Source organism: Colius striatus, chromosome 24 (assembly GCF_028858725.1).
Source record: "Colius striatus isolate bColStr4 chromosome 24, bColStr4.1.hap1, whole genome shotgun sequence".
In the NCBI taxonomy this organism is placed as follows: Eukaryota; Metazoa; Chordata; class Aves; order Coliiformes; family Coliidae; genus Colius; species Colius striatus.
The window spans coordinates 4884131-4911931 of NC_084782.1; the positions used below are offsets into that span (position 1 = coordinate 4884131).

The following is a 27801-nucleotide window of genomic DNA, read 5'->3' on the forward strand; positions in this document are numbered from 1 at the left end:
GCTTTGGGGATGTGCAGCTCTGCACAGGGATGCAGAGCTTTGGGGATGTGCAGCTCTGCTCAGAGAAGCACAGGGATGCAGAGCTTTGGGGATGTGCAGCTCTGCACAGAAGCACAGGGATGCAGAGCTTTGGGGATGTGCAGCTCTGCTCAGAGAAGCACAGGGATGCAGAGCTTTGGGGATGTGCAGCTCTGGTATTTTAGGGCAAAGTTTCATTTTTAAATGACATTTACATTGGATTTTAAAACTAGATCCAAACAAAAGGCAGATCCATGCAAACAGACCATCATTCTTGTGATAGGCTGCAGTGCTGCCTGATTTTGGGCAGAGCTTGATGCAGGGATGATCAGTGTTCTGGAGCCCTTTGAGGCAGCATCTGGCTGTTGGTGTTGCCTTATATATTTTGTTCTTTGAAGGGAACTTAAAGTTCTCAAAGAGCCCTTGCACTGACAGCTCTGGCAGGTAAAGGTCTCTAAATTCTCTCATTTGATCCTGCCTCTCAGTGCCTTGTATTGATGTAGTCAGTCCCTGTGGTCTTTGCAGTTGTTTGTGATTCCCTTTGCTAAGATGGCAAGATGTGAAACAAGGATGCCACGGTCAGACATCAGTCACAAGTTCCCTGCCCTCAGCTGGCCATTCTGCCTGTGTGCATGCAGATTCCATCTGAATCCCTGCATCTAGCTGATGAAATGCTGCACTGCTCCTTCACACCTCTTAACCTGGGTCACTACAGCTGATCTTGTGCTAAGAAACACAGTAACTGGAGGGTCAGACAGGCCTGATGTCCAGGTCTGACTTTTGCCTACAGTAGGATGACAGCTAAATGAAGTTCTCTTCTCCACCTGCTGCTTTTCAATAGCTTCATTAAAAACAAGCAGGAAAGCCATTAGTGGTGAGTGTTACACATTTCCCATCTCCTTCACCTCTTGGGTTCTGTGCACAGCAGACATCAGGGTGTGCTGTCGGCCCTTTTTCAGTGTTCCCAACATCAAAGCTGTGCTGGAAACCTGAATGAGCAAGGAGACAAATGTCATGGCTTGGTGGATGATGGATTTCACAGCAAGAGGCCTCTCAGCTTGTGAATCTGCAACTGGGCACTTGCAACTTGAAAATGCAGAGCTGGGAGGGGAGACAAAGAGGAGGAAAAAATCATCTAAGTGCAGATCTAGGGGGGAAAAAAAGAGGTGGTGTTATGTTCTGAGAAATGAGGATAAACAGCTAAAGTCCCTTTTCTCTAGTGAGGAAAAAACCTGCTCTGATCCTCTCATCATTATTTCCTCCCTTTTCAAAGCTCTGCCTGCTCCTGGGTGCATTTCCAATGTGTGCAGTTAGACCCAGGGCACTGCATGGCTCCTGTTAGCAGTCTCTGTAGACAGACTGACTGCTAATACAACAGTGAGTGTCATCTCTCCCTGGCCAGAGAGGTTCAGTGGCCAAATGAAGTTCCTCAGGACAGGGCTTGGTGTTGTGTTCAGCTTTTGTGCAATGCCTAACCCAATGGGAACCTGCTTCATGTCAGAGGTTCACTACAGATAACAGCTAGTCATCATCAGCTGGTGCAGTGAGACACTGGCATGGTGTAGGCAAGTGGATGAGTCACAGGAGAATCCCTTTTGGCCTGTGAATCAGTGGTTGAGCCCTGCTGGCAAGGGGACACGGGGGAGGCTGCTTGCTGCTTCTGTTGTGCCTACTTTGTGGATAAATAAAGGGCTCCCATCTTGCAAGGCTGTCAGTCAGGCCCTTTTTATCTTTGCCAAGCTCTTGAACTGAATGAAGCTGAAGGGCTTGTGCTGCCTGTGGGGACAGTGCTGCTGCTCGTCCTGACCACGCTCCCTCTCTTCACAGTGGTCTTTGGGCAGTTTGCCTTCTTCCAGACAGCCCTCAATGATGTTGTTGAAGTCCATGATGGCCCCAACCAGCACTCCAGGCTCCTCAGCTCCCTCTCAGGCTCTCACACAGGTAGGGAGTGAGTCTCTGTCGCTCACAGGAGAAAAGCAAGCTGAAAACCCAGCCTGCCCTTAGCACCTTGCTCTGTGCGACCCAGCTGTGTAGTTGGTGCTGTCATCTGTGCTCTTTTCTCTCTTTTTCCAGGTGAATCATTACCATTAGCTACCACCAACCAGATTCTCATCAAATTTAGTTCCAAGGGCCAATCTACAGCCAAGGGCTTTCATTTTGTGTACCAAGGTGAGTACAGTTGTGTTCTGGAGGTGACCTGAGACTGGTTCTGATTGGTCAAAGAAGCCACTGATGTCTTCTTGAAGTGTCTTGAACTGCTTTTGATGTCTGTGGGTCCTTGCACACTTTTTGTCTGTCACAGGAGGTTAAGATGATCCTGGTAGCAGTGAGCTTGCAGGGTTGTCTGGCTCCTGCAGGTGCTTCATCTCAGCATTAGTATCAGAAGTATCTCACTGAATCATGCCCTGAGTACACAGTGACTTCTTGAGAGTTTATACCCAGGCAATTGTTTCCCACTGGCATTTTTTAGCACATTTCTCAGTGGAAGCAGCTGAACACTTGTCTGGCAGCTCTGTAAAATCCTTCCTCTCTGCATGTCATGGGCTGAGGTCTCCTGCTGTCAAACTTCTTGCCCCTCGACCCTTTCAGTAACAGCTTGCACTGCATTGGCTCAGCCCCACTTACAGATTGTAAAGTAGTAAATAGAAAGTGATGCACAGAGTGGTGGGAAGACAGAAGGGCTCTCTCACCCACGTGCCTCGTGTAGTTGTGAGTGGTTCAGCCAAGCTTTTGCACACCCTTTGCTGTGAAGTGGGGACAGGCAGCAGGGGCAGCCTCTGACTTCTCCGGAGGCGAAGTGAAGCATGGGTTGGATTTCACAGCACCCAGAGATCTGTTCCCTTGAATTTCTGCCTAATTAGTGTAAAATGTTTGCAGTTCTGATAGTAATCTTTAAAGATTTGAGCAAAGCAAAGGCTCTGATGAAATCAGTGAGTGAGCAGCTTGCTGCATGCTAATCCTGAGCTGCACTCACTGCGTGGGAAGGAACAGGGAGAGAAAGACCCAGCCCTGGTGTTGACCTGCCTGGCCAGGCTCTAATGGCACTTAACTCTCATTTTTACACAAGGGAGGGGTTCTCTCTCCCCAAGCCTCCCCCATGCAGTGCCACACATGTATGGCAGGTTCCCCCAGGGTGGTGCCTGGAGGAAGCAGCATGTTGAGAGCAGCCTGGAGAGTGGAGCTGCAGGGTCAGACACACAGGCACAAGTCTCCCTGTGGTTTGGAGAGAGGCAAAGCACACAATGGCTGAGCCAGAGTTACCTGAGCAGGGCTCCAGATCCATAAGGGTTTTGGCCATCTTGGATGTGCTCAAAGTAATACATCATCCTAAGTGGCTCCTTTCTGCCTCTCCCTTCCCCTCCCCAGGCCACTGACACGCTTCAGCATCTTGCTGATGATCTTGTGTGATGCCTCTGACAGTGGGTTTGACATCAATCTCTCTGAATCAAATTAAAATCAAACAATAGAGCTTAATGTGCTCATCATCTCTGCATTTCCCCCTCCCAGCAACTCAGGCATCAAACACTAATAAATTGTGAAGCAACTCAGAGAAAAACCATGAATTGATTTCTTCCTCAGCAGTAGATGTTTCTCTGAATCATTTTTCCCCTGACTTATCTGTCAGCCTCTCCATTTCATTCCTTGACTGTTGTTTCCAGTATTGAGCAGGAATGGAGGCAATTTCAACAGCTGCCTGTGCAGCATCACTTAAGTTCCCCTTTTCTTTCATTTACCTTTCTCATCTTGGAGATTGTTTAAAATTGCTGGGCTTTACAGTAACGAGGGGGAGGGAGCTGAGAAAGCCAGAGGGGTTTGTGCTGAGGCTCCAGCATCAGGTGGTGAACCAGCTCTTTTGGAAAGCCATTGCTGACTGCTTGGTTTCCCTGTTTGGAAATGACCTTTCTGATGTGATGATTAGTTTTCTGAAGGCAAACAGCCTCATCTTAGAAAGCAGTGCAGGGCTCTGTAATGCCCTAGCTGCTGCTGTTTGAAGTATCTCTTGAATTAACAGCAGTTTGAGGAGATGTTCCCTCTCCTAGTTGGTTGTGTTTGGATTGAACCTCTCTTTGGGGTTTGGCTGTAACAGATTCCTGTGTTGTTTTTAATGGATGTTTAATTAGGCGTTTAATATTTCCTAAATGTTTTAGCTAACCTTTTCTTCTCTCTTTTCTCTCTCTTCTCTTTCATTTTCTTTTCCCTTTTCCCCCTTCCCTTCCCTTCCCTGTTCCCTTCCCTTTTCTTTTCCCTTTCTTCTTCCTTTCCTTTCTTCTCCCTTTCCCTTTCCCTTTCCCTTTCCCTTTCCCTTTCCCTTTCCCTTTCCCTTTCCCTTTCCCTTTCCCTTTCCCTTTCCCTTTCCCTTTCCCTTCCCCTTTCCCTTTCCCTTTCCCTTTCCCTTTCCCTTTCCCTTTCCTTTCCTTTCCTTTCCTTTCCTTTCCTTTCCTTTCCTTTCCTTTCCTTTCCTTCCCTTTCCTTCCCTTTTCTTTCCCTGTTCCCTTCCCTTTTCTTTCCCTGTTCCCTTCCCTTTTCTTTTCCCTTTCTTCTTCCTTTCCTTTCCTTTCCTTTCCTTTCCTTTCCTTTCCTTTCCTTTCCTTTCCTTTCCTTTCCTTTCCCTTCCCTTCCCTTCCCTTCCCTTCCCTTCCCTTCCCTTCCCTTCCCTTCCCTTCCCTTCCCTTCCCTTCCCTTCCCTTCCCTTCCCTTCCCTTCCCTTCCCTTCCCTTTCCCTTTCCCTTTCCCTTTCCCTTTCCCTTTCCCTTCCCGTTCCCTTTTCTTTTCCCTCTCCTCTCCTCTCCTCTCCTCTCCTCTCCTCTCCTCTCCTCTCCTCTCCTCTCCTCTCCTCTCCTCTCCTCTCCTCTCCTCTCTCTTGCCTCTCCCGGTGCTCCCCGTGCCCGGTGTGCCAGCCGTGCCTCGTACCAGTGCCACGCAGTGCAGCTCGGTGCCAGAGCCGCGCCACGGGCGGCGCCAGGGCAGCGACTTCGCGGTGGGGGCTGTGGTGAGGTTCGAGTGCAGCCCTGGCTACGTGCTGCAGGGCTCCCGCTCCATCCAGTGCCTCACCATGCCCGGGGCCCTGGCACAGTGGAATGTGTCTGTGCCCACCTGTGTGGGTAGGTGGCTTTGGGCTTTAGGAGGGGGGAAGGGAAGCATGGAACGGCGGTTCAGGCTACAGAACGAAATGGTGTCCTCTGGTGTGGGTAAAACACCCAACAACCCCAAAACACAACCAGAAAACCCTCAGAGGAACTATTTCAGTGCTTCTGAAGCTCAGGCCTGCCTGTGGGCAAGGGCACTGAACACACAGTGTCAGGGATAGAATCACAGAATCCCCCAATGGTGGGGTGAGCAGGACCCTGCAGAGCTGCTGCAGCCCCAGCCCCTGCTCCAGCAGCTTCCCCTGGCTCAGGGGGCACAGGAACGTGTCCAGCTGGGGTTGGAAACCTCCTGAGGAGGAGCCTCCACACCCTCCCTGGGCAGCTCTACAGGGCTCCCTCAGCCCAGCACCAAAGGACTTGCTCCTTCCATGCCAGTGGAACTCTTTGTGTTCCAGCCTGTGCCTGTTACCCCTTGTCCTCTCACAGGAGAGAATCTTTTGACCCTGTACTCCTTGTGAGATCTGGGACAGCACCTGGAGTAAATGAGATGTGTCTGAAAGCTGCTTGCACCGTGTTCAGAGGAGACAGTTCCTCGAGAAGCAGCTCATGGGCTGGTGGTACCCGGCGTCCCGAGGACCCTGCACTGCTCGTGGTAGATGTTGTATGAGAGACTTGCTGAAACTAGGATTACTGGTGCAAATCTTGTCCTCAAACAGTTCTGCCTGGGTTTTGTCCATGGGCAGACCCTTGTTTGAAGGAGCATGCTTTTAGTCCAAAGCCAAACCCTTCCAGTTTCAAGCAGCACTTTGCTCCTTTCAGTGCCGTGTGGTGGAAATCTGACTGAACGCAAAGGGACCATCCTGTCCCCAGGCTTCCCTGAGCCCTACCTGAACAGCCTCAACTGTGTGTGGAAGATAACAGTCCCTGAGGGAGCAGGGATACAGGTACAGTGCCAGCAGCTGGGGCTGCAGCGAGGGGAGAGGAGAGGGACAGTATCTGTTGCTCTCAGAGGCCCCGTGCTCTGGAGCCGCTGCTCTCTGGGGAAGGGATCGGTTGGATGTGTGACTCTGGAACCAGACATTCATTCACACTGGGGCTGCCAAAAGTGGGGTGATGTATCAATGGATCTTTGCCTCCTGGGGCTGCCAAAAGTGGGGTGATGTATCAATGGATCTTTGCCTCCTGGAAGCACTCTCAGTGGGAAATCAGCTGCAGCCTCGTGCCTGTTGTGGTGCAGCAGCAGCTCCGTGGTATTTTGGGCATATATCTTTATACTGCTTAATTCTGCCATGTTGAAGGCAGTGTAAGCTACACCAAGGAGCAGCTGCCTGCTCAGAGTGCCTGCTTGGGTTTGTTATGCCAGCAGTTGTAGCAGTATGATTACACAATTACAGCTTTGCTCTTCATTGTCTCCAGGTAAATGAGCTCTCTCTTCAGGTCTTTGGTTTTTTTGTGGTCCTTATCATTCCTGTGCAGAAGTGGTCCTGCAAGCTAGAGGATGCTGAGAAATAAGCTCAACATCAGAGACCAAACCTCAGATAAGTCCCCATTCAGCACAGATGTGCCTCATCCTCACAGGAGGTGTCTCTCCCTGACAGCAGTTGATGCACAGGAGACAGATTCTTTAACAGGTTCACACTCATTCTACAGACCTCATTGTCAGAGGGTTTCTTTCTTCTTCTTTCCACCACTTTTGCAAGGGTTTTGTTCATCAAGTGCCTTTATTTTCCCTTCTGTCAGGGAGCTGGTAGGTGGGTTCCTCCCTCTCTGCAGCACTCACAGCTGTTGGCACACAGCAGTTGTGTTTCTCTCAGCAGTGTTTTCAAACATCAGCTCTGCCTTGCTGAGGTCTGCTCTCCTGGAGGGGATCCTTACCCGGTGCCATCATCGTAACTCAGGTTGAAACCTGGGTCTGGGGTGGACAGAGCTGGTGGGAGCAGCACTGGGGACTTTGTTGTGAAACAGCACAAGCCTAGAGTTGTATTTTGTGTCCTCTGCCATGCTTGCAGTGTCCAGTCCAGCAAATTCCACTCTCTCTTTGGTTTTGGAGCCATTTAAAGTTGTGTTTCCAAAAGCTTCAGAGCTCCCTGTCATTTTCCAAACCCCAAAACAGGCAGGAGGAGCCATTTAGTTCTTCCTCTGAACAATTGAGGCAGTTTGCAAGTTGCTGGGGACTCCTGGGATCAGGAGGTGAAAATCCACTTCATTTTTAAAGTGCTGTAAATAGATGTCTGTGTTGTGCAGTGCTGTGTTCTCAATGCAAACCACTTGGCAGCTCACCAAGCAGGTTTTGGGCATCTGCTGACATCAGAGCAAGTGGGTGTTAGAGCAGGCTGGGGAAAGCATGTCTTTGTTGATAAGTACTTGTTTCTCACCCTTCTGGTTGTGCAAATGCAATTCTCCTGTACAACTGGGAAATTCAGTGCCAAGGAGTTGTAAAGGTTTTGTTTTCCTTTTTCTTCCCCCACTCCTTCCTGCTGCAAGTTGTCTCTTGCAAGGCAGCTACAGGCCTGGGGCTCATGCAAGCAAAAATGTGTGTCCTGTGGCTGAGCCCTACAACTGCCAAGCCATCAGTTGCCATTTCTAGGGCTAGAGTGGGAAGGTTGTGGTAAAGGGCTGGGCTGTGGTCCCTGAGCATGACTCCTTCCTCTGGTGCTTGGTCAGAGTCTGTGTTGACCCATGTTGGTGCTGAGGGTTGTGGTTCAGCATTGGCAGGATGTGCAGGGCATGTGGCACCATCCACATCATAGAAATATAGAGTAGTTTTGGTATTTAAAGCCCTTGGAGCTGCTGCAGTCCCAGCCCTGCCCTCACCCTGCCCAGCCCAGCACTGACCCACAGCCCTCAGCACCTCAGCTCCACGGCTTTGGGGTCCCTCCAGGGCTGGGCACTGCCCCAGCTCCCTGGGCAGCCTGGCACAGGGCTGACACCCCTCTCAGGGAAACAGTTCTGCCTCAGCTCCAGCCTCAACCTCCTCTGGGGCAACTCCAGCCCCTTTCCTCTGGTCCTGTCATTCATCAGTAAGGAACAGAGCCTGACCCCCAGCTCCCTGCAGCCTCCTGTCAGAGAGCGCTGCTGTCTCCCCTCAGCCTCCTCTTCTCCAGGCTCAACACCCCCATTCCCTCAGCCCCTCCCCAGCACCCTTGTGCTCCAGCCCCTTCCCCAGCTCTGTGCCTTTATGTCCAGGGGACATAGCAAAAGGCATTGGCCCCAGGAAGTAAAACTGGAGCTGTGTGTCAGGGAGCAGCCCAGAGGCAGGGTGATGGCCACAGATCTGAACCCATCACGCTCCGACCTCAGCAGCTGCATAACCCACCCCATTACATCAGCTCTGTGGGTGAGATGTTCTGTTATTAGATACTGATTTAAGCGCCAGTTTACCCTCATTTTGTACAACAATTAAAGGTTAAACAACTGTAAATCAGAGGAGGAGGTGAAATGAAAGCTTTCTTGGTAGCTGAGAGTCACTAGCAGGATTTTTATGTAATCAGTGTAGGAGCTGCCACTTCTGCCATGAATTATTCATTCCTGGAGCAAGCCTTCCTGAGTGAATTAGTTTATATACATGGCAGTAAATAGATGCAGATCCCTTGTGAATCCACATGTCAGACTAGAATTAGGACCTTAAAAATGTTTATTCGTGGAGTTGGGGAGGGAGGAGAATAAATAATTTAGCAACTGTAAGAGCAAACAAAATGCACCTTCCCCCAGCCACTGCTCTAAGTCACTCCAGGGGTGTCATTATGCAGGGAGGAAGGTGTTGGCTGGGTCACTGTGGTCAGTAGAGGCTCTGCAGGACTCACTGCCATTTCTGCCACGTGAGCTCCTTCTTTTTTGGGAGAAAACAACCCAACTTTGCAGGAACTTTATAACCTGCTTCATTGCTGAGGATAAATCAAGGAGGGAAAAGGTTCAAATGGTGATGGGTTTGATTTAGCCTTTTAAATGTGGGTGTGTTGTGTTTATCAGGGCAAAGGCAAGAGATGTGGATGAGTAAATACAGAATGAGAACATTGCAGGGACAAAAGGGAGGAGGGATTCACACAGTTACCAGAGGGATGGGCAAATGTGTGTGTGTGGTGATGCTCTAATGGAGCCAGGTGATTTCCTTAACCCTCCAAATGTGATGGGGCACGGCAGGGAAAGGTGGGACACTGAAAATGCAGCTTGAGCCACTAGACAAAAAGCTGAGGAAGGAGGCAGCTGCTGAGGCTTCACTGGATTTCCAAACCTTGTGGCTTGATGCAGGTTTCTCTGGTTTGATTTTAGCTCCAGTGGTTGCTTTCATTTGGAAGTGTTGCAGGGATTTCTGTAAAGGGAGGGAAAGGCTCAGGTTCTCAGCTGCCTGAATGAGCTGTGAAACAACAGGAGCTGTCCCTTTGCAGCAGCAGAAGGCAGCACCCTCGATGTGTGTGGGTGCTTGGAGTGTGGGGCTTGCTGCAAAATAGCTGTATAACCCAAGAGGTGGGGGTTAAAAGTCAAAGGTCTCCCAAGTTTTGCTGGTGCATTAGCACAGATGATCAGTGGTGCTGACTTAAAGCCCCAGGGTGTGTTATCTTCATGAGTGGCTTTCCCATGGATGCTGTTTTGGTTTATTAGCACAACTGCAGGAGTTGGACTGTTGCTTTCTCTTTTCCTCTTCAGATCCAGGTGATCAGTTTTGTTACTGAGCAGAACTGGGATTCCTTGGAAGTGTTTGATGGAGGAGATAACACAGCCACCATGCTGGGCAGCTTCTCTGGTACGTGTTCAGCATCTCATGCTCAGTGAAGCCCATCAGCACAGGCTCATTTCCCCTCCAGGTCACATGTATAAAGTTAAGCAAATGCTTAAGTGCTTCCCAAACTCAGCCTGGATTTAAGCTTGTGCTTGGTGAAACTACATTCCTTATGAGGTCTGTGCTTGGAAAAACTCCCAAGGATGGAGACTGCACAAACCCTCTGGGCAGCCTTTCATCCCAGCACCTCCTGTCTGACCCATGCTTGGTTGAACTGGGAATCTGCCAACTATCTTCCTGCTGCAAAGCTTGGTAGAAGGCCTTAAACACAGAACCAGTGGGTTAGTTTGAGGTGAGTGGTGACACTTCTCCAGCCTGGAAGCAGGAATTCCAGCAGCACTGCTGGCTGTGTGGGGATGGCTCAGGGTACTGCCCTTGGCAGAGTAACCCAACCTGGCTGATTTGCAGCACAGTGGCTGAAGAACCAACCAACCTTTGTTCTGCTCAGCAGATGCTTTTAGCAGAGCAAGGAGTTGCAAGCACCAAAGAGCATTGTAAAGCTTTCAAATAGCAGAGCCCCTTGCAGAGCAGTGGCCCCTATTCTTGCCTATTTAATGAACAAACGTGCTCCAAATGCTTTGTGGGTGGGAAGGAGAAGGGTCACATGTAAAGACCAGCAGACTCTGCTCCCAACACTGCTTGAGATACAACTGCCTTGGTCTAGTCCTGCAACAGCTTCCAGGGAATGAGGCAGGAGAAGGAATCTGGAGCTTTCAGGGGACCCACGCTCCACCCACACAGTTTCTCATCACCCCTTCCCTTCTCAGGGCTTTCAGTCTGTCAGGTCTGGAAGGGATAAAACTTCACATGATGAAATTTATCAGCAGATTTTGAAAAGGCCATTGCAGAGAGGCCTTGGGTATTTCTCAGTTGGCCTCATTAGAACCTGATCAAAACCAACAGAGCTCGTTAAGTTAAAGGACTTTGTGTTCTTGGGCTCCTTCTGCAGCTGGTCTCAGAGGACATGGAGGAGGAAAAAAGAATCCTCTTCAGTATCTTTGTGCACCTCTTGTTTTCCCAGGAACTACAGTGCCTGCACTGCTGAACAGCACTTCAAACCAGCTCTATCTGCATTTCTATTCGGATATCAGCGTCTCTGCTGCTGGCTTTCACCTGGAGTACAAAAGTAAGAGCAATTCAGCCTTGATCTCACAGTCCCTCTGAGTGAGGAGCCTTGTACAAGGGGAAGCTGCTTGGTGGGGAAGGGGTGGTGAGCTTTAAGGCCAGTGCTTCTGTGGTTCCCTGATCTCAAGTTGCAGGGAGGGAGTGAGCATTAAGTGGAGAACAAGATGCAGCAGAGATGGGAGGTTTCTGTGGTGCAGCACGGGGGGAGTTGTGCAGGCCAGGAGGAGAAAAATGCATGGAGAGTTGGCCTGTTCAACACAGTGCTGTCATCTTTGCTTGGGAAGTGCCTCAGATGGTGCTTGCCAGAGGTTGGGAGGGACTGCCCAGTCTTGGCAGTGCCTGTGGGTCGTTGCTGGGAGCTGCTGCAGGGCTGGGCAGATCTTCATCTGCTGACACCGGCTGGAAGGGTCCTCCGAGGTCATCTCATCAAACCTCCTGCCAAAAGCAGGGTCAGATAGGAGGTGAAGCTGCAATCCTCACTTTACACATCTTTCTGAGGTCTGTGCTTGGAAAAACTCCCGAGGATGGAGCCTGCACAAACCCTCTGGGCAGCCTTTCATCCCAGCACGGGTGCTGCAGCCCCGAGACTGCTGCTGCTCCTCTGCTGAGCTCAGGCCACTTCAGCACCGGTTTTCTTTTGCCATGGGGTGCAAATCTGGGTCCTGTGTTTAAGGGGAGGTCTAATGGGTGTTGAATAGAGCAGAGATTAATTGCCTGCCTCTATCTGCTGCCTGTGCTCCTGTCCACACAGCCCAGGACACCATCAGCTGCCCTTGCTGTCAGGGCAAGTGTGTGATCCCGTTCAGCTGATCTCAGTGTGGTACCTCTCTTTGTTCTGTGTTTAGAGGTGCAATGACCAGACCCTGGGCAGCATCATTTCCCTCATGACTGATACAAATGCACAGCCACCTTCCTTTTTCAGTCTCCAACTCAGGAAGGCACCTGGGCACGAGCTAAGGGCGAAGTCTGGAGATGTGTTGTGAAGGAGGCAGTGCCTGAAGCGAGGGCACCCCCCTCCTTTCTCCCATCTGTTGTGTTGGGCAGTTCAGCAGGTTCATTGTTGCACATGATGCCAAGACCTGAGCAGAACAGCAGCACTTTGCTCCCAGCAGCTCTCACACAAGCTCACGTGGAGTTCTTGGGGATACAGACCTGAGAACATCATTCTATGTGGTGGTATCATACCTCTCATGGTATCCTGTCACACAGAGACTGTACTTCAAAAAAGAAACCCTCATTGGTAAGAGAACAAACCCAAGTAGAACTGGAAGACATGGCAGGGAGGAGAGTGTCTGGGAGAGGGCTGCCAGGTTTAGGTAAGGATGCCAGAAATTCATCCTCACTCGTGTGTGTGTGTGTTTTGATTCCTGCTGTCAGACCAGATGTCCATTCAGGAAAGGTGTGCTCAAGCCAGGCTGCACTGGGTCACAGAGATGATGGCTCTTACCCTGCTGATGGTACCATGCTGAGGGCTTGAGTGGTTCACATCTAGTCAGCAGCACAGGCAGAGTCTGAGCAGGAGGGTGCAGAGGGGCAGCTCGAGCTCTGCTCAGCACATCTAGATGGGATGTTTAGGTAGCAGTCAGGAAAGCAAGCAGGCTGGTGCATGTGCAGTGTGCTAGACAAAGGGCCAGGAGCCAATCTGGTGTTTGTACAGCTCTCAGGGGACTGGTTAATGTGTGGTGATGGTCTGGCTCTGCTCCTGGCTCGGCAGCACTGCTGCTGAGCTGATGAGAGATGTGCTGGGGCTGCTGCCTCTGTTCACACAACCTTCCTTGAGGCCATGCAGACATCATTGTTTCTTGCTGCACACTTGTGTCTGGTAATTGGTTTTGATCACAAATCCTGTGTTTGTCTCTGAAGCCAACCAGTGTTCTGGGTTATTCTTTTGTTTTCCAAAGCAACAAATGGATCTGACAGTGCATTTCATTGTGTAAAGCATCCCCAGGAATGGCAGAGCTGTTTGACTGCTGGGGCTGTGTGGTTTGAGGGACAGCTAGGAGTGAGCTCTCCAGGTTTTACTGGGCTGGCAGGTTAAAACCTTGCATATTAATGTGTGCAGTGTTGGGACTGGGGAGGGCTGTGCTCCACAACCCTTGCTGGGAGCTGGAGAAGTGGCTGTTGGTTTAGCATTTGTCTTGCTGTGACTCTGTTTCTTCTCCATGTCTGTTGCAATCAATAAGTTCTTTGAGGATCACATTAGCCCATTGCAACAGTGATGCTCAGGTGTTTTGAGGAGCCCTGGGACTGCCAGGCTTGTTTGGTTTCTTTGCTGAGGACATTAATAGCTGTTGATTTTCAGGGCAGCTGGAAACAATCCATTTTTTGTTGCTTTGCTTCTACAATTGTCATTTTACAGCTCTGAGTGCCAGGGTTTGTCTTTGTTCAGGCAGAGGTGCTGCAAGGAAGCCCTGAGAGATGAGCTCAGACACCAGAGTGTGTTTGCTCCCCTTTCTCCCTCAAGCAAAGCTCTTTCCTCCACATGCTCCAAAGCAGAGCAAGAACGATTCAGGACCGAGTGCAGCTCAGTGCCCACTGGTCTGAATGGGAGGTTATTTAGAGCTGTTTTCTCTCTTGTCTCTCTGAAGGACAAGCAGCAGAGGTGTGTGTGGGGAGGGAGCACACATTTCCTTGCTGGGAGGTGTGATGGGGCTTTGGGGAGGACAGGCAGCATCTCCTCTCTCCTTTTTCTCCTCTGCTTTCAGCTCAGCCTGCAGACCGTGGAGCTCCAGCAGAGCCCTTGCAGTGCTGCACAAGGTTATCTTGTAGTGGCAGCTGCCAGCATGGGGAGTGAGGGAGGTGCTGCCAGGCAGCTGAGGGCAGGAGGTGACTGCAGGCTGGGAGGAGGAGGAGGAGGAGGGGTGAGGTGTGAAGGAGCCCCACACGCCACGCTGGGGGCTGGTAATTGGGTTTTCAGCAGGATATTCCCAGTTGTCAGGTGGAAAGGGGATTGAATGAGGTTTCTGTGGGCTGTGGTACAGGACCAGCCATGCTCACTGCTGCCTGATTCAATCTGTGATGGAAAACAGAAAGAACAGGGGGCAGAGAAGGAGAATGTGCTGCTTCTGCCCAGAAAGGGCCAAATGCCATTCAGCACACACCATATGCCCTTGATACTGTCAGCTGGGGCACAGCACATAGTTCTCTTGTACCTATCAGATGCTGCTGGGCTGGTAAAGGCACAGAGGGTGTAAGGTGAACGTGGACCTGGGATGGGGAGGGGTTGTGGTGGGTGCTTTGGGTCAGGAGCCATTGGGAATGAGTCAGGCTTTGCTTTGCAGTGGATGTGCTGTGGCAGATGCAGCTCGTCCATCAAGTCATTAGGGCTCAGTCAAACACATTTGTCCATGAGTCACAAAGTGATTTGTGATTCCTTTGCACAGGGGGAAAAAAAGTGTTCCAGGTAAAGTGAAGGCACCAGACAGGAGGGATCTTTGGCTCCTGCACAAAGCCTGTAACAGCAATCCTGCACCATCAGGGGTGTCTTGGTGGAGAACCCCAAGGCCATGGGACTTCCCCAGGCAGTGCCTGTGATCACAGAGAATCATTTGGGTTGTTAAAGCCCTGGAAGCTGCTGCAGTCCCAGCCCAGCACTGACCCACAGCCCTCAGCACCTCAGCCCCACGGCTCTGGGATCCCTCCAGGGCTGGGCACTGCCCCAGCTCCCTGGGCAGCCTGGCACAGGGCTGACACCCCTCTCAGGGAAACAGTTCTGCCTCAGCTCCAGCCTCAGCCTCCCCTGGGCCAACTCCAGCCCCTTTCCTCTTGTCCTGTGGCTTGTAGCTTGGGAGCAGAGCCTGACCCCAGCTCCCTGCAGCCTCCTGCCAGGGAGTGTCAGAGTGGTCACGTCTCTCCTCAACCTCCTCCAGGCTAAAATGATGATGGATGGAGGCTGCTGGTAAAGAAGGCAATGGGATAAAAGGCATGGATTTCCATTCCTCAGCACAGAGCCCATCCCCACTCCCTGGAGCACTCACCCCTCTCTTGCCTTTGCAGCTGTGGGTCTGTCCAGCTGCCCAGAGCCGCCCGTCCCCAGCAACGGCCTCAAGGTCGGCGAACGCTATTTAGTGAACGACGTCGTCTCCTTCCAGTGTGAACCAGGCTATGCCCTTCAGGTACTGACCATCTGCCAACAGAATAACAGGGGCAAGCACCTGCAACACAGGCTCACCCTCCAAACGCTGTGTCTTGCTTTCCTCTCCTCCAGGGCCACTCTCACATCTCCTGCATGCCAGGCACCGTCCGCCGCTGGAATTACCCACCTCCGCTTTGCATCGGTAGGACTCTTCCCCTCTTTGTACCTACTGGATGTTTGTAGCCCTTTTCTGAAACAAAAAGAGATGAAAAGGCACAGGTCTGGATTAGGGAAGTGCAGGTTTGTTGTGGAAGTGAGGCAGAGTGTGCAAAAGCTCTTCATTTCCCAAGGGCAGATGTGAGCAGGGGCTGGCTGTGGGACGCCCCAGCTGCTTTGTTCTGGGCTCCAAGTGGGAAATGGAAAATGCAAACGTGGTTCCTCCACAACAATTCATTCCAAAGGGAATACCTAAAGCTCCTTTCTGCTGAAAGCAGGTTGCTTTTATGGGTTGAGGAGGGTTTTTTCCCCCCCATCTTAAGGAAAGAGCTGCAGGCTGGTTTATGTGTGAAACGCATCTTGGTATCTTGAAAACCACAGCCCAGGCTCTCCAAGCTGCTCTGCTTGGTGCCTGGCTGTCCCCACTCTGGGGTGGAACAGGTCCTGTGTGATCAGCAAGAGCCAAATCACTTGTCAAGTGAGCTGTTGGCTCGTGGCACCTCTGAGGAGCAAAGCTGAGGCTGCCAGGCAGTTCAGAGCAAAGGGCTGGGCAGTGGTTTCCACTGTGGAACAGGCACAGAGGTGAAGGGAACTTGCTGGAGGCTTTGGATTCCTTTCAGCACTTTGCTTTTAGCAAATCTAGATGTTTAATATTCATATTGCACATTTTACAGCTTTGAGAGAGACATTTATGCATTTAATAGCTTTAGTTAACAGTTATTTCAGGCTCCTGCTGTTCTGGCTTACATCATTTTGCTTTAAAGTAATTATAAGAGCTAACAGTTCTTTTATCTGGTGATCTGCAGGCCAGGAATAAATACAGAGATATTTGCAGCAGGATGACTGAGCTAAAGGACTCACACCCATAGGGGTTGCTCTGGAAGAAAGCAGAAGCCCTTCAGCTCAGCTCTAGAGCTGGGGGATCCCAGCCTGGAGGAGGATCCTGATGTTCACAGCAAGCTGGTGTCTGGCTGAGCAACCTCATTTTCTTCTTTTCATCAGTGTCAGTCCCCCAGATCAGTGGGATTTTGGCTGCTTGGGCTGTGCCTGCAGGGTCAGGGTAAACAACCAGTGCAGTTTAATTCAGGCTGGCTGGCTTTGGACAGTCATGGCCAGGTGCAGTGGTCGAAAGGCCCATCCACTCATCTGTTCACATCCCTCAGCTCTTGTCAAACGTGACTGGCAAAGGTCATCCAAGAGCAGAGAGGCATAGACAGACCTCTGCAGATCATCATCAGTGACCCTCATCTTTCAGAGGGGCTGTCAGCACCCCACAGTGACAGTCCTGAGGCTCCTTGTCCTGTGCTACTGGTGCACTGATGTGTGTGAGCACTGTGCAGAGCGTGTGGGAGCCCAGGCTTGGGTTGTTCCCCTGCTCAGACAGCAGCTTGCTTCCCTGCCAGAGTGTGCTGAATTTCCTTTGGTCTGCTTCATCCAGATGCTTAACTTCTCAATAATTTAGAAGTAGTTCTATTAAAGAGCCATTAAGAGGGAGAAGAAAGAGAAATCTTCTGGGAGAAACCTTGTTAGCAGCAAGTACACACACAGTGAGATATTGGACAAAGGGGATCTGGACCCTGGGTACTACCCCTGGGTGTATGTGGCTGGGTGGTGTTGCTGTGACAAGGCAGAGGTCATCCAGATACACAGGAGGAGATGCTCTCTGTGTCTGAGTTCCATGGGATGCCTTTTGTAAACATGTTTTGTGCTGTCACCTGTGGATCAGTTCTCGGGAGGGAATTCCCTGCAGTGAGTGTGCAAACACACTGCTCTGGATTCACCAGCAACTGCCCAGAGATTGGCAAGGACAGCACTCAAGGTAGGGCAGTGAGCCAGAAACAGAACTGGTGGTAACTGGAGTGAGAATAGGATCAGCCTGTCTCTTCTCACAGTGGTTTTGTTTGGTGGTTGAAAATTCAGACAAGTGCTGTGTGTATGACAATGTCTGTGGACAGAACAGAGCCTTGGTCTCTCCTCTTACAGCTCAGATCTGCCTCTCCCACTCTGATTGCCAAAACTGGATCTCTGGGGCCCAGGCTTTTGTCTCCAGAGGACAGGAGAAGGGCACAGGCATCAGTGATGTGGCCATGCAGTGCCTGGCAAACTCTGTGCTGCCTCCATAGCAGGCTTTCTTATTCTTACTTTTGAATGCCTTTGTTTGCCACACATCATACAAAGACACCCCAAAGTGATTCTGACCATTAACACTGTTGGTTTTACAGCCCAGTGTGGAGGAACAGCAGAAGAGATGGAAGGAGTGCTCCTGAGCCCAGGGTTCCCAGGGAATTATCCCAGCAACCTGGACTGCACGTGGAAGATCTTGCTGCCAGTGGGGTTTGGTGAGAGCTGCTTTTGGTTTGATGCTGTCACAGAAGAGATGACAGGAAGATACTGTGTCTGTTTGGTCAGTGCTGGGTGCATTGCTTGCCAAGATGAGTCAGAGAAACTGTTGTTCAACCTCCTGACCACACTTTCCATTAAAGACACATTGGTGTGGTGCTGTGAGATGTTAAGTGAAGGTGACGACAGGTCACTGTGGAGTGTAACAGGTGGAGAGGGATTTGTGGGCACACCTCTGAATCACCTCTAACGTGCTGTCATAGCATATTTGCCTCCTTCCCTGTCTTAACTTGCCCACATTTGTCACAGCCTTAAAGCATCCCCAGCTGCATCCCCGTCCACAAGGGTAACAAGTGCCCAGAGCTTGTTTCAGATGACATCCTGCCTCGTGCAGGCATCAGCACATTCAAACTCAGGATGGCCCCAGCCCTCAGGGAGAAACTTGCACTCCTCCAGCTCAGCTGCTCTCCAGGCCAGCCCCATCAGGAGGTGGAAATGTTGCCTGGAAGAAGTGCTTACCCTTGGAGGTCCCCGAGTCAACTCTCCTCCTCCTGGCGTGTGCTGCTGAAGGAAACCAGGCTGTCCTGGGCATCACTGGGCAACTGGTGCTGATGGGCCAGGGCTTGGTGTAGCTTGAAGAGCCAAGACTGTTTCATTCCTCCTCTCCCAGGTGCTCACATCCAGTTCCTCAACTTCTCCACTGAGCCAAACCACGACTTCGTGGAAATCCGCAACGGGCCGTTCGACACCAGCAACGTCATCGGGCGCTTCAGCGGCGCCGACATGCCCGGCTCCCTGCTCTCCACCTCCCACGAAACCACGGTCTACTTCCACAGTGACCACTCCCAGAACAAGCCAGGCTTCAAGTTGGAATACCAAGGTGAGGAGGCCGCAGAAGGAGCAGCAGTGGGTCGGTGCTGGCCCCGGGTGCTGCCAGCGAGGGCCGTGCAGAAGGGAGCTGTCGCGGCTCTCGCTGTGTCCTGTTGGATCTGTTCAGTGAGGATTTGATCCAGATGAGTGGAAAGGTGTTACATGAAGGCCATGCTTAATCCTAGTTGAGATCTGTTCACCCAGACTTATGCCTATGGCAGATAACAAGTGTTCCTCACGTGCTTTGTGGCAGTGAAATGCCTCTGAATGAATTCCAGGCAGGTTCACTTACCTCTGGGCTCTGTCGACGCTCGTGTTGTGGTGGTTTAATCCCAGCTGATAACTAAGCACCACATTGCCCTCACCCCTGCTCTGATGGGGGACAGGGTGAGAAGAGTACAAGTGAGAAAGCTTGTGGGTTAAGATCCAAACAGTTTAGCAGGGAAAGCAAAAGCTGTGCCTGCCAGCAAAGCCAAACAAGCTTGGCAGGGGTTCAGCATCCCCAGGACAGTCAGGCTCCATCACACTTAATGCTGACCTGGGAGGACAAGCACACACCATCATGCCAAATGTCCCCTCATTCCTCCTCCTTCCCCAGACTTTATGTGCTGAGCATGACATCACACAGCCTGGGACATCCCTTGGGTCAGCTGTCCCAGCCATATCCCCTCCCATCACCTTTTCACCTCCTCACTGCTGGAGTGAGAAGCAGGGACTCAGTGTAAGCCCTGCTCAGCAAGAAACAAAACACCCCTCTGTTACCAACCCTGTTTTCAGCACAAATCCAGAGTTACTGTGAGGAAGGTTCACTCTACCCAGCCAAAGCCAGCACCCTTGTGCAGAGAGTCCTCAGCAGCTCTGAGTTTGCTCTTTGCAGCCACTTGTCAGTGTCAGCTGAAGTCCAAATGCATCCCCAGCTGCAGCTGAAGGCCAGGGAAGCAGGTAAGTAATACAAGAATGTGGCTGGCATGCATACCTGGAGAGAAATAAGTTATTAATTAAACTTCAGAGATGCCCTCAGGGCAGTTTTTGGAGCTGACAAGGGAATGGAGGTGCCCACCTCCTTACCCAGCTGGAGTCCTCAGGCAGCTCCCCCATTGTGAGCATGATGTCCTCTGAAGTCTCTGCAGGCAAGGGACTGAAAGTGCTCTGTCTCTCCCTGGATTTGCTGCTCACTGGAGGTGTTTGTTGGGGGCTGCCCACATCAATCTTTGCCCTGTTGAATGAGAACATGAGCTGTTAGCCCTGCTTGAGCCACAGCTTTTCCCTAATGAGTGTTTCTGCAAAACCTTCTGGTCTTCTCTGTCCTTGGTGTAGGACAGGCAAAGGTTGCCAAGAGCACATTGTGTACTTCATCCTGAACACAGCCAGGGTGGGCTTTGGGCAGCAGCTGGGATCCAGCAACTGCCTCAGAGAGAGCTCTGAGAAGTGGGGAAGGTGGCACATGTGTGTCCAGCCACGTGATGCAGCCAAGGGCTGACAAAAGCTGCCTCCCCAGAAGCAGCAAGAAAAGCAGCTCCTCATGCTTAATTGAAAACATTAATTTTGTCTTGGCTGTCCTGTCCATGCACCATATAATTCATGCACTGCTGCACAATTGGGGAAGGGATGTGCTGTGTGAGGCTCTCTGGGTAATCTGCTGGGAATTGCTGTGCAGATGAGCTCCAGCAAGGCTGACCAGTCATTTATAACGCCAGGTGGAACGTGTTCCCACTTGCATTCCTCAGCAGGGCTGGCCATAGGATGCTTGCCCAGTTAGAAGTGAAGAGGGAGGGTGATTGTGTGAATAGAGGCTCTGGGACTCCACCAAATGAGATTTGTCCCTCAGCCTCCATGCAGGTGGCTCATTAAAGTTCATCTCCTTCAGTTAAGTCCTTGTGTGAGGAGCAAGAAGCCAACAGCACACAGGCTGGACTGTTGTGCTTTGGTGAGAGAATGAGTGAAACATTCCTCCTGCCTTTGTGTTTTTTCAGCCTATGAGCTGCAGGAGTGCCCTGACCCTGAACCTTTTGCTAATGGTGTTGTAAGAGGAGCAGGTTACAACGTTGGCCAGTCCATCTCCTTCGAGTGCCTGCCTGGCTACCAGCTGATCGGCCACCCAGTGCTGACCTGTCAGCATGGCACCAACAGGAACTGGGACCACCCCTTGCCCAGGTGTGAAGGTATGGCTTTGGGCTCACCTTGAGAGCACCCAGATGGGTATTTCTGGGGAGAAAATAGGCTTCAATCTCTGTTGTGGCCCTTTGGAATCAATAGTGTTGTAATTGAGCTGAAAGATTCAGTGTGGAAACAAAAGCCTTGCTGGAGGCCGGTTGGGTGTGAGCACTGTGAGGGCAGCCTCAGCCCCTGGGGTGCTGCAGCTTGCTCTCAGTGAGTTGTTCACCAGTTTCAGCCTAGTCAAAGCAAACACTTGGAGCAGTTCAAAACAAAGGTGCATCTTCTGAGGTGGTGTGTTTGAGTCACAGGCTGTGGGACCTGGGCCTGACAGCGTGGCTGCTGATGCCAGGGTGAGCTGTGCTTTCAGACTGAAGCAGCCCAGGGTGATTGCAACCATCAATCCTGTCTGCTTTGTTCCTGGTGATTCAGCACTGCTGCCTAAAAACAGCCTCTGGTAAAAGACCAGAGCATTTAGTGCCAGAAGGTGGTTCTCTGATGATGTCCCTACCTGGTGTCATTAGTGGCACCTCCAAAATGATGCAGAGGGGAGTTCTTCAGGAAGCTGACAGGGTTTTCTTCCTGAAGACCATGTGCAAGGGGGACCCTGCAGACTGAGGCTCTAAGCATCAACCCTCAGTTATCCAAGTTCCTCTTTTCCAACCCCACTTAGGGCTGTTTCAGCCTTTGGGCCAATGCTCTGGGTTCTGTCTGGTTTACTTTGGAAGGTTTTCATATGAACCCTTAAGAAGTTGAAGGCTGCTTATTGAAGATGTCCCCAGAGCACTGACCTTTATCCCAGCCTCTTCCCAGCACTTGGTCTGCAAGAACCATCCACTGGGGAAGGAGAGGGAGAGGTGATATTTTTCCTCTTTTAAGTCCTTGAACCCCAGAGAACACAAAGCATCAAGAACCAAATCCTCAGCTGCTCTTTCCCTGAGCCCAGCAGTGCAAAAGAGCAGTTAAGTGAGAAACTGTCCCAGGCTCAGCTGGGTGCTGCTGCTCAGGTGGATGCAGGATTATGCTCTTATCTGCCTCAGGCATCAGCTCTGCCAGCTACAACCATCCACTTCTTCCCTCTTTATTGTGTTTCTAAGTACTTTTCTTGCTCTGCAGCACTTCTCAGAGCAGGGAGGGCTGAGGGGTCAGGTGTGTTTTGGGCCATTTGCAGCTTTTCTCCCTGTGCATGTCTGATGGGCTGCTCATGCTGCTCCAGTCAATGCACAACTTTTCTAGCTCTCTTCCTTAAATGGTCTATTTTTCCTCCAATGATGTGTTTCTGCAGAGCAGCAAGCAGTGAGGACTGGCTGCCTTGGGCTAAGCACCTCACCTTTCCCATGCAGGTCACAGCTGAAAGCCCATTTTAATTAAAAGAGGAGCTGTAATTGGGAAACACATGGACAGAGGCTGAGGTTTGCAGCACAGCTCCAGGGAGGGTTTTTTTCCCCAGTGCTGAGCAGGCTGCCTGCTGCTTTGCAGGGCAGAAAAGAACTTGGCCCTCAAGGTTTCTGGGGTGTTTGTTTCAGAGAATGAGCGTGTGGAGTTGTATAAATACACATGTTCTCCCCAGCTTGGCAGAGCACGTGAGGAAGCAGAGCAGCAGCGGGCAGGGAATGGATGGAGCTTGGCTCTAACCTCACATCTGGCACATCAAACCAGAGCCAGGCTGTGGGGCCACACCTGTACAAAAAGGGATGTGTGTTGCTGTTGGATTAGTATGGAGCTGAGCCTCAGTTGTTGTGTGGGAAGGGAGAATGTGTGAGGCTGAGCCCAGGACTGGGCTGATGCACCAGTGTGGCTCCTGGACCAGAGCTGGCTCAGGCAGGTGACACTGTGTGCACTCAGCCCTGTGCCTCAGTTGCTGCAGGTTGTCAGTAACACACTGCAGGTGTTAGCATGCTTTCAACTGGATTTCCATGCCAGGGAGGTACAGAAGCTGCTGCTTGACCATGGGACCTGCAGATCCAGGGCCCTGCTGTGGCCCTCCTTCATTGCCTCCAGCAGGGTGTCATCCTTCTGGCCCTCTTGCTCCCTGCTCAGGCTGTTGCTGATTGCCTCTCTTTAGTCTGCAAGTTCATTTGGGCCTGGAAGATGCCTGGTGCAATCAAACTGTCACCTTGATTAATGGATTGGATGCTGCTGCCATACAAATCATCGTTTCCCCCCTGCTCAGATGTGCTGTGTGAAAAGCCAGCTGCTCAGTGGTTGTGGTCCAGGCCTTGCTGTAGGAACAACTGGACAGATTTGCCCACTGGTGGGTTCTCCTCAGGAGCTCTATTTTCCATGCATGGGTGCAGACAGCTGCTGGAGCACAAACACTCCTCCTAGGGCACAAGACAGAGTTTATTTGCACACCTGGCCATCACATCTGTGCAAAAGCCTCTGAATCCATTTATTGCAGTGGAATGAGACTGAAAAGGGTTGATGGGCTTGTGACAGGAGTTGTTTGAGGCAAACAAGGGCAAGGCTTTGGAGCTGCATCCTTGTGTTGCTATAAATGAATAAAGAAGAGGAGACAGAGTCAGAGCTGTTGTCTGGGGAGATGTTTCCTCATGGAGTGTATGTTTCTGTTTGACTCCCTGCAGTGCCTTGTGGGGGGAATGTTACCACTCAGAATGGTACAGTTTACTCTCCTGGCTTCCCCAACCAGTACCCCAATTCCCAGGACTGCACTTGGCTTCTCACAGTGCCTGTGGGCTATGGGATCCATCTCAACTTCACCCTGCTGCAGACTGAGCCCTACAACGATTTCATCACTGTTTGGTGGGTACCACAATGGTGTGAGGACTGGCTGGACTTGCTGCTAGGGCCCCAGTTCAGAAAGATGCTGGTAAATAGAGCTCCCATTGCCCTGGTGGGTGGGGAGTGCTGTGTCTGAGAGCAGCAGAGGTATCCTCTGGGGACACTGGGCTGAGGATCTGGGGTTATTGATAAGGCCTTTAGATTAAGGACCAGGAGCCTCTGGGATGAGGTAACTGCCTCCACACATAGCTAATGTCATGTTCCTGAGTAACATAGGCAAGGGTTGCAAGGGAATGATGATGGGATGAGCAGGCTGCTCATGCCAGGTGATGGAGATGTCATCCCTTGGGTTTAGAGGGTGCTTCTGCCTCAGTATTGTGCAGCTCCCAGGGAGCAGTCCCACCCTTGGCCATGTAGCAGTGTCTGACAGACCTTGGAGGTCGTCCTTGCCATTAATTCCTGTGATCATCAGCACTTCAAAATGCAGCCCATCAGCCCCCCACAGTGCCTGTGTGTAACAGCCACTATCCCACTGCTCTGCCCCAGTGACCATGAGCAGGGGCAGAGCTGCTGGGGAGGGATACAGAACTGCTGGGGGGGGATGCAGAGGTGCTGGAGGGGGGGGATGCAGAGGTGCTGGAGGGGGGGGATGCAGAGCTGCTGGAGGGGGGGGATGCAGAGCTGCTGGGGGGGGATGCAGAGCTACTGGGGGGGGATGCAGAGCTGCTGGGGGGGGATGCAGAGCTGCTGGGGGGGAGGAGATGCAGAGCTGCTGGGGGGGGATGCAGAGCTACTGGGGGGGATGCAGAGCTGCTGGGGGGAGGATGCAGAGCTACTGGGGAGGGGGATGCAGAGCTGCTGGGGAGGGGGGTGCAGAGCTGCTGGGGAGGGGGATGCAGAGCTGCTGGGGAGGGGGATGCAGAGCTGCTGGGGGGGGGATGCAGAGCTGCTGGGGAGGGGGATGCAGAGCTGCTGGGGGGGGGATGCAGAGCTGCTGGGGAGGGGGATGCAGAGCTGCTGGAGGGGGGAAGATGCAGAGCTGCTGGAGGGGGGGAGATGCAGAGCTGCTGGGGAGGGATGCAGAGCTGCTGGGGGAGATGCAGAGCTGCTGGGGGGGGATGCAGAGCTGCTGGGGGGGCATGCAGAGCTGCTGGGGGGGGATGCAGAGCTGCTGGGGGGAGGATGCAGAGCTGCTGAGGGGGGATGCAGAGCTGCTGGGGGGGGATGCAGAGCTGCTGGGGGGGGGATGCAGAGCTGCTGGGGGGGGATGCAGAGCTGCTGGGGGGGAGATGCAGAGCTGCTGGTGGGGGGGATGCAGAGCTGCTGGGGGGGGATGCAGAGCTGCTGAGGGGGGATGCAGAGCTGCTGGGGGGGGATGCAGAGCTGCTGAGGGGGGATGCAGAGCTGCTGGGGGGGGATGCAGAGCTGCTGGGGGGGAGATGCAGAGCTGCTGGTGGGGGGGATGCAGAGCTGCTGGGGGGGGATGCAGAGCTGCTGAGGGGGGATGCAGAGCTGCTGGGGGGGGATGCAGAGCTGCTGAGGGGGGATGCAGAGCTGCTGGGGGGGATGCAGAGCTGCTGAGGGGGGGATATGTAGAGCTACTTGCAGGGAGGATGCTGAGCTGCTTGAAGGGGGGATGCAGAGGTGGTGGGGGGAATGTAGAGGTGCTGAGGGGGGTGCAGAGCTGCTTCCAGGGAGGATGCAGAGGTCCTGGAGTGTGCAGAAGTGCTGGGGGTGCTGCAGAGCTGCTGGGGGGCTGCAGACCAGCTTCCCAGCTGCAGCAGAGTCTGTCTGGCAGATGCTTTCATCAGCCTGTCCCTTCCTCTCAGAAATGCTCTTCTGAATGGAATGAGGGGACATCTCCTGGGAGGCCTGAGGGGCTTTACAGAGGACACAGTAGGAATGGTAAACAGGGTCTTTATCTCAAGCTGAATTTCGTTGAAATGAATCTTGTTCAGATCCCTGTAACAGGAATTACCTTTCACTTCTGATTTCTCTGACAGACATTTTTATGGGGCTCTGTTTCTTTTCCCTTTTGCACTTTCTCAATGGCTACTTGTCTACAGACAGAGGCTGAATGGAGATAAAGCCATTGGCAAATCCTTTCCATTGCCCACTGTCCTCTTCTGCTCTTTTATTTGCAATCAGACTGGGCAGTGGCTGTGCTGGCAGTTGGCACCAGAACAGACTGTGACCCTCAGCAGCAACTGGGATCTGTGACCTCTGCTATAAAATGGGCACAGTTCTGCTGTGGTTAATGAAGCAGCATTCATTTCTTCACCCCAGGAGCCTCACAGGCTGGGTTCTTCCTTTCTTGTTTGGAGAAGAGAAGAGAAATGGCACACGATCAGCTTCAGGCAGCCAAGGGAACACACATAGCTGCACTGGCTGGAGAGCCTGCAGCCAAATTCCTGAGCTGGTAACACTCAGTAGCTGACTTTCAAGATGTCTCAGTGTCTGCTGTGCATACAGGGAGGGGCAGCTCCTTTGGCAAATTGGCTTTAATCCTTTGGATTAGAGGTTACAAGTGAAGTTTGTGTTTACTGGGTGAGGAACTGCACTGCCAGAAGAGATTGTGCTGGGTATAATGGAGTGAGGAGGGGAACTGGGGGTCCAGGTCAGCCTGTGGTGCTGCTGAGGCTGCCAGAGATGTAGAAAAGGGAGGACAAGGAAGGAAGAGCATGGAAGAGTTGTCATGCATGCAGGGTAGGAGGTTGGTTGTTGCCTTGGATGAAGACATGTAATGCTCTTTCCTTGTGTTTCTGACGTATGATTTTAGGGATGGTCCCCAGCAAACAGCCCCACAGCTTGGTGTGTTCACTGGCAACTCTGCTAAGAAATCAGCCCAAAGCTCCTCCAACCAGGTGCTGATGAAGTTCCACAGTGATGCAGCCAATGGAGGGATCTTTGCCATTCATTTCTATGGTGTGTATTGCTCCCAGAGCCTCAGGTGCTTTGTAGCAGGGGGGGCTGGGGCAGTGGTGCCTGGCTGTGGGGAGGGCTGCTTGTGGGGAAGAGAAAGTGTGGAAGTGTTTGCTTGGGTTTCTGTTCACCTGAAGTCTTCCACAAAGGGCCTGTTTGGACAGGTGGGAGTTTGAGGGTCTCCCACAGTGAAGTGCTGGCACGTGGGCAGACAGGCTGGGAGATTCATCTGTGACACTGGGACAATTCAAGGCCAGCCTGAGTGCCTGCAGACTAACAGCCATGCCAACCCTACACCTCTCTCAGGGTGAAGAGGCTGGCTCCTGGGTTACAGAGCTGGCACTTCTCCTTTGAGCCTGCCCCAGCAGAGTTCAGCAGCTGTAGTAGCATGTGTTTGGTGTTTCCTCTCTCTTGCACCCATGGGATACTTCAGCCCATCCCTCACAGTAGCCAGGAGCCTCCAGCCCGTTCCATGGAGCTCCAGACACCAGGTATCTTTTGGGAAGGTGTTATCCTCCCCTGGCTTAGGGGGGGGTAAGGAAACTGGGGCAGGACAATGGGGCAGATACTGCTGTCCATGTGTATTTAAGCCTCTCTGTGAGCCTCATGGTGTTGCTGCCAGGCCTGGAAGCCTTGCTGGGGCCTGAGGAGCTGGATGCCATGCAGTTAGTGAGAATTAACATCCAGTGGCAGCTTGGGCTGCAGGATCTTCAATTAAAGGGCTGATCTGACTCTCAGAGGCAGTTGTGCTTGTCCAGGGGGAGCAAAGATGCAGAGAAGTGCTGAGCAAATAGCAGAAAATGTCTTTCATCAATATTCATTGAGTTCCCAGTTGCATGTTGCCAGTGGCAGGGAGCTCCCAGCTCACCTGTGTTTATTCCATGAGCAGCACAGTGCTCCAGCCTGATGCACCCACGTGCCTGGAAGCTCTGCCTTTGCTTTGCTCCCTGTTGGCTGCTCTGTGATGGTTGCTGGTGGGAAATTTGCTGTTGGCAATGTATTTGGTCAGGTGTGTGAGCCAGAAGGAATTGTTTCTGCTCATCAGCTGTGTTTCTTCTTCCCATTCAGCCACTGTAAAAATATCTAATTGGGCAAAGAGTAGAAGGTCAGCCCTGGTTTGCCTTCCATGGGGCACTGACACCAGCCTTGCACAGGTTCCTTGCTGAACTGCCAGCTGCATGTAGGATTTCCAGTGAGCAGCCCTGGAGTTGTTTGCAGGAGAAATTAATGACTCAGAAGTAAAGGAGTGAGTTTTGTGCAGTCTGATCCAGGGGAGGTGGTGGGGATGGAGTTAGCTGAGCAGTTGCTGCCATGGGCTTGGTGCTGGAGCAGGCTGAGACTCTCCCATTTCTGTGATTGGCCTCATTCCACTGAGAGCTCTCCTGGCTTCCCAGTCCCATCAGCACCCTTCAGCCATCATTCAGTGTTCATCCAGGCAGACAAACAGTGTCCAGGCCTCTGCATCTCCACAGGCT

General features: G+C 52.0%; 1 protein-coding gene across 1 annotated transcript in view; it reads left to right on the plus strand.

Annotated features, from left to right (window-relative positions):
* The window catches only part of CSMD2 (CUB and Sushi multiple domains 2), a 273888-nt gene that overhangs the window by 206024 nt on the left and 40063 nt on the right, over positions 1-27801 (plus strand). Inside the window, exons 32-44 of the mRNA XM_062014368.1 lie at positions 1846-1959; positions 2092-2187; positions 4917-5120; positions 5925-6049; positions 9750-9846; positions 10904-11008; positions 15004-15122; positions 15215-15284; positions 17521-17637; positions 18309-18518; positions 20482-20670; positions 23248-23425; positions 26184-26329. Of these exons, the coding sequence (XP_061870352.1) occupies positions 1846-1959; positions 2092-2187; positions 4917-5120; positions 5925-6049; positions 9750-9846; positions 10904-11008; positions 15004-15122; positions 15215-15284; positions 17521-17637; positions 18309-18518; positions 20482-20670; positions 23248-23425; positions 26184-26329 (1770 nt within the window). The remainder of the gene's footprint in view (positions 1-1845; positions 1960-2091; positions 2188-4916; positions 5121-5924; positions 6050-9749; positions 9847-10903; positions 11009-15003; positions 15123-15214; positions 15285-17520; positions 17638-18308; positions 18519-20481; positions 20671-23247; positions 23426-26183; positions 26330-27801) is intronic.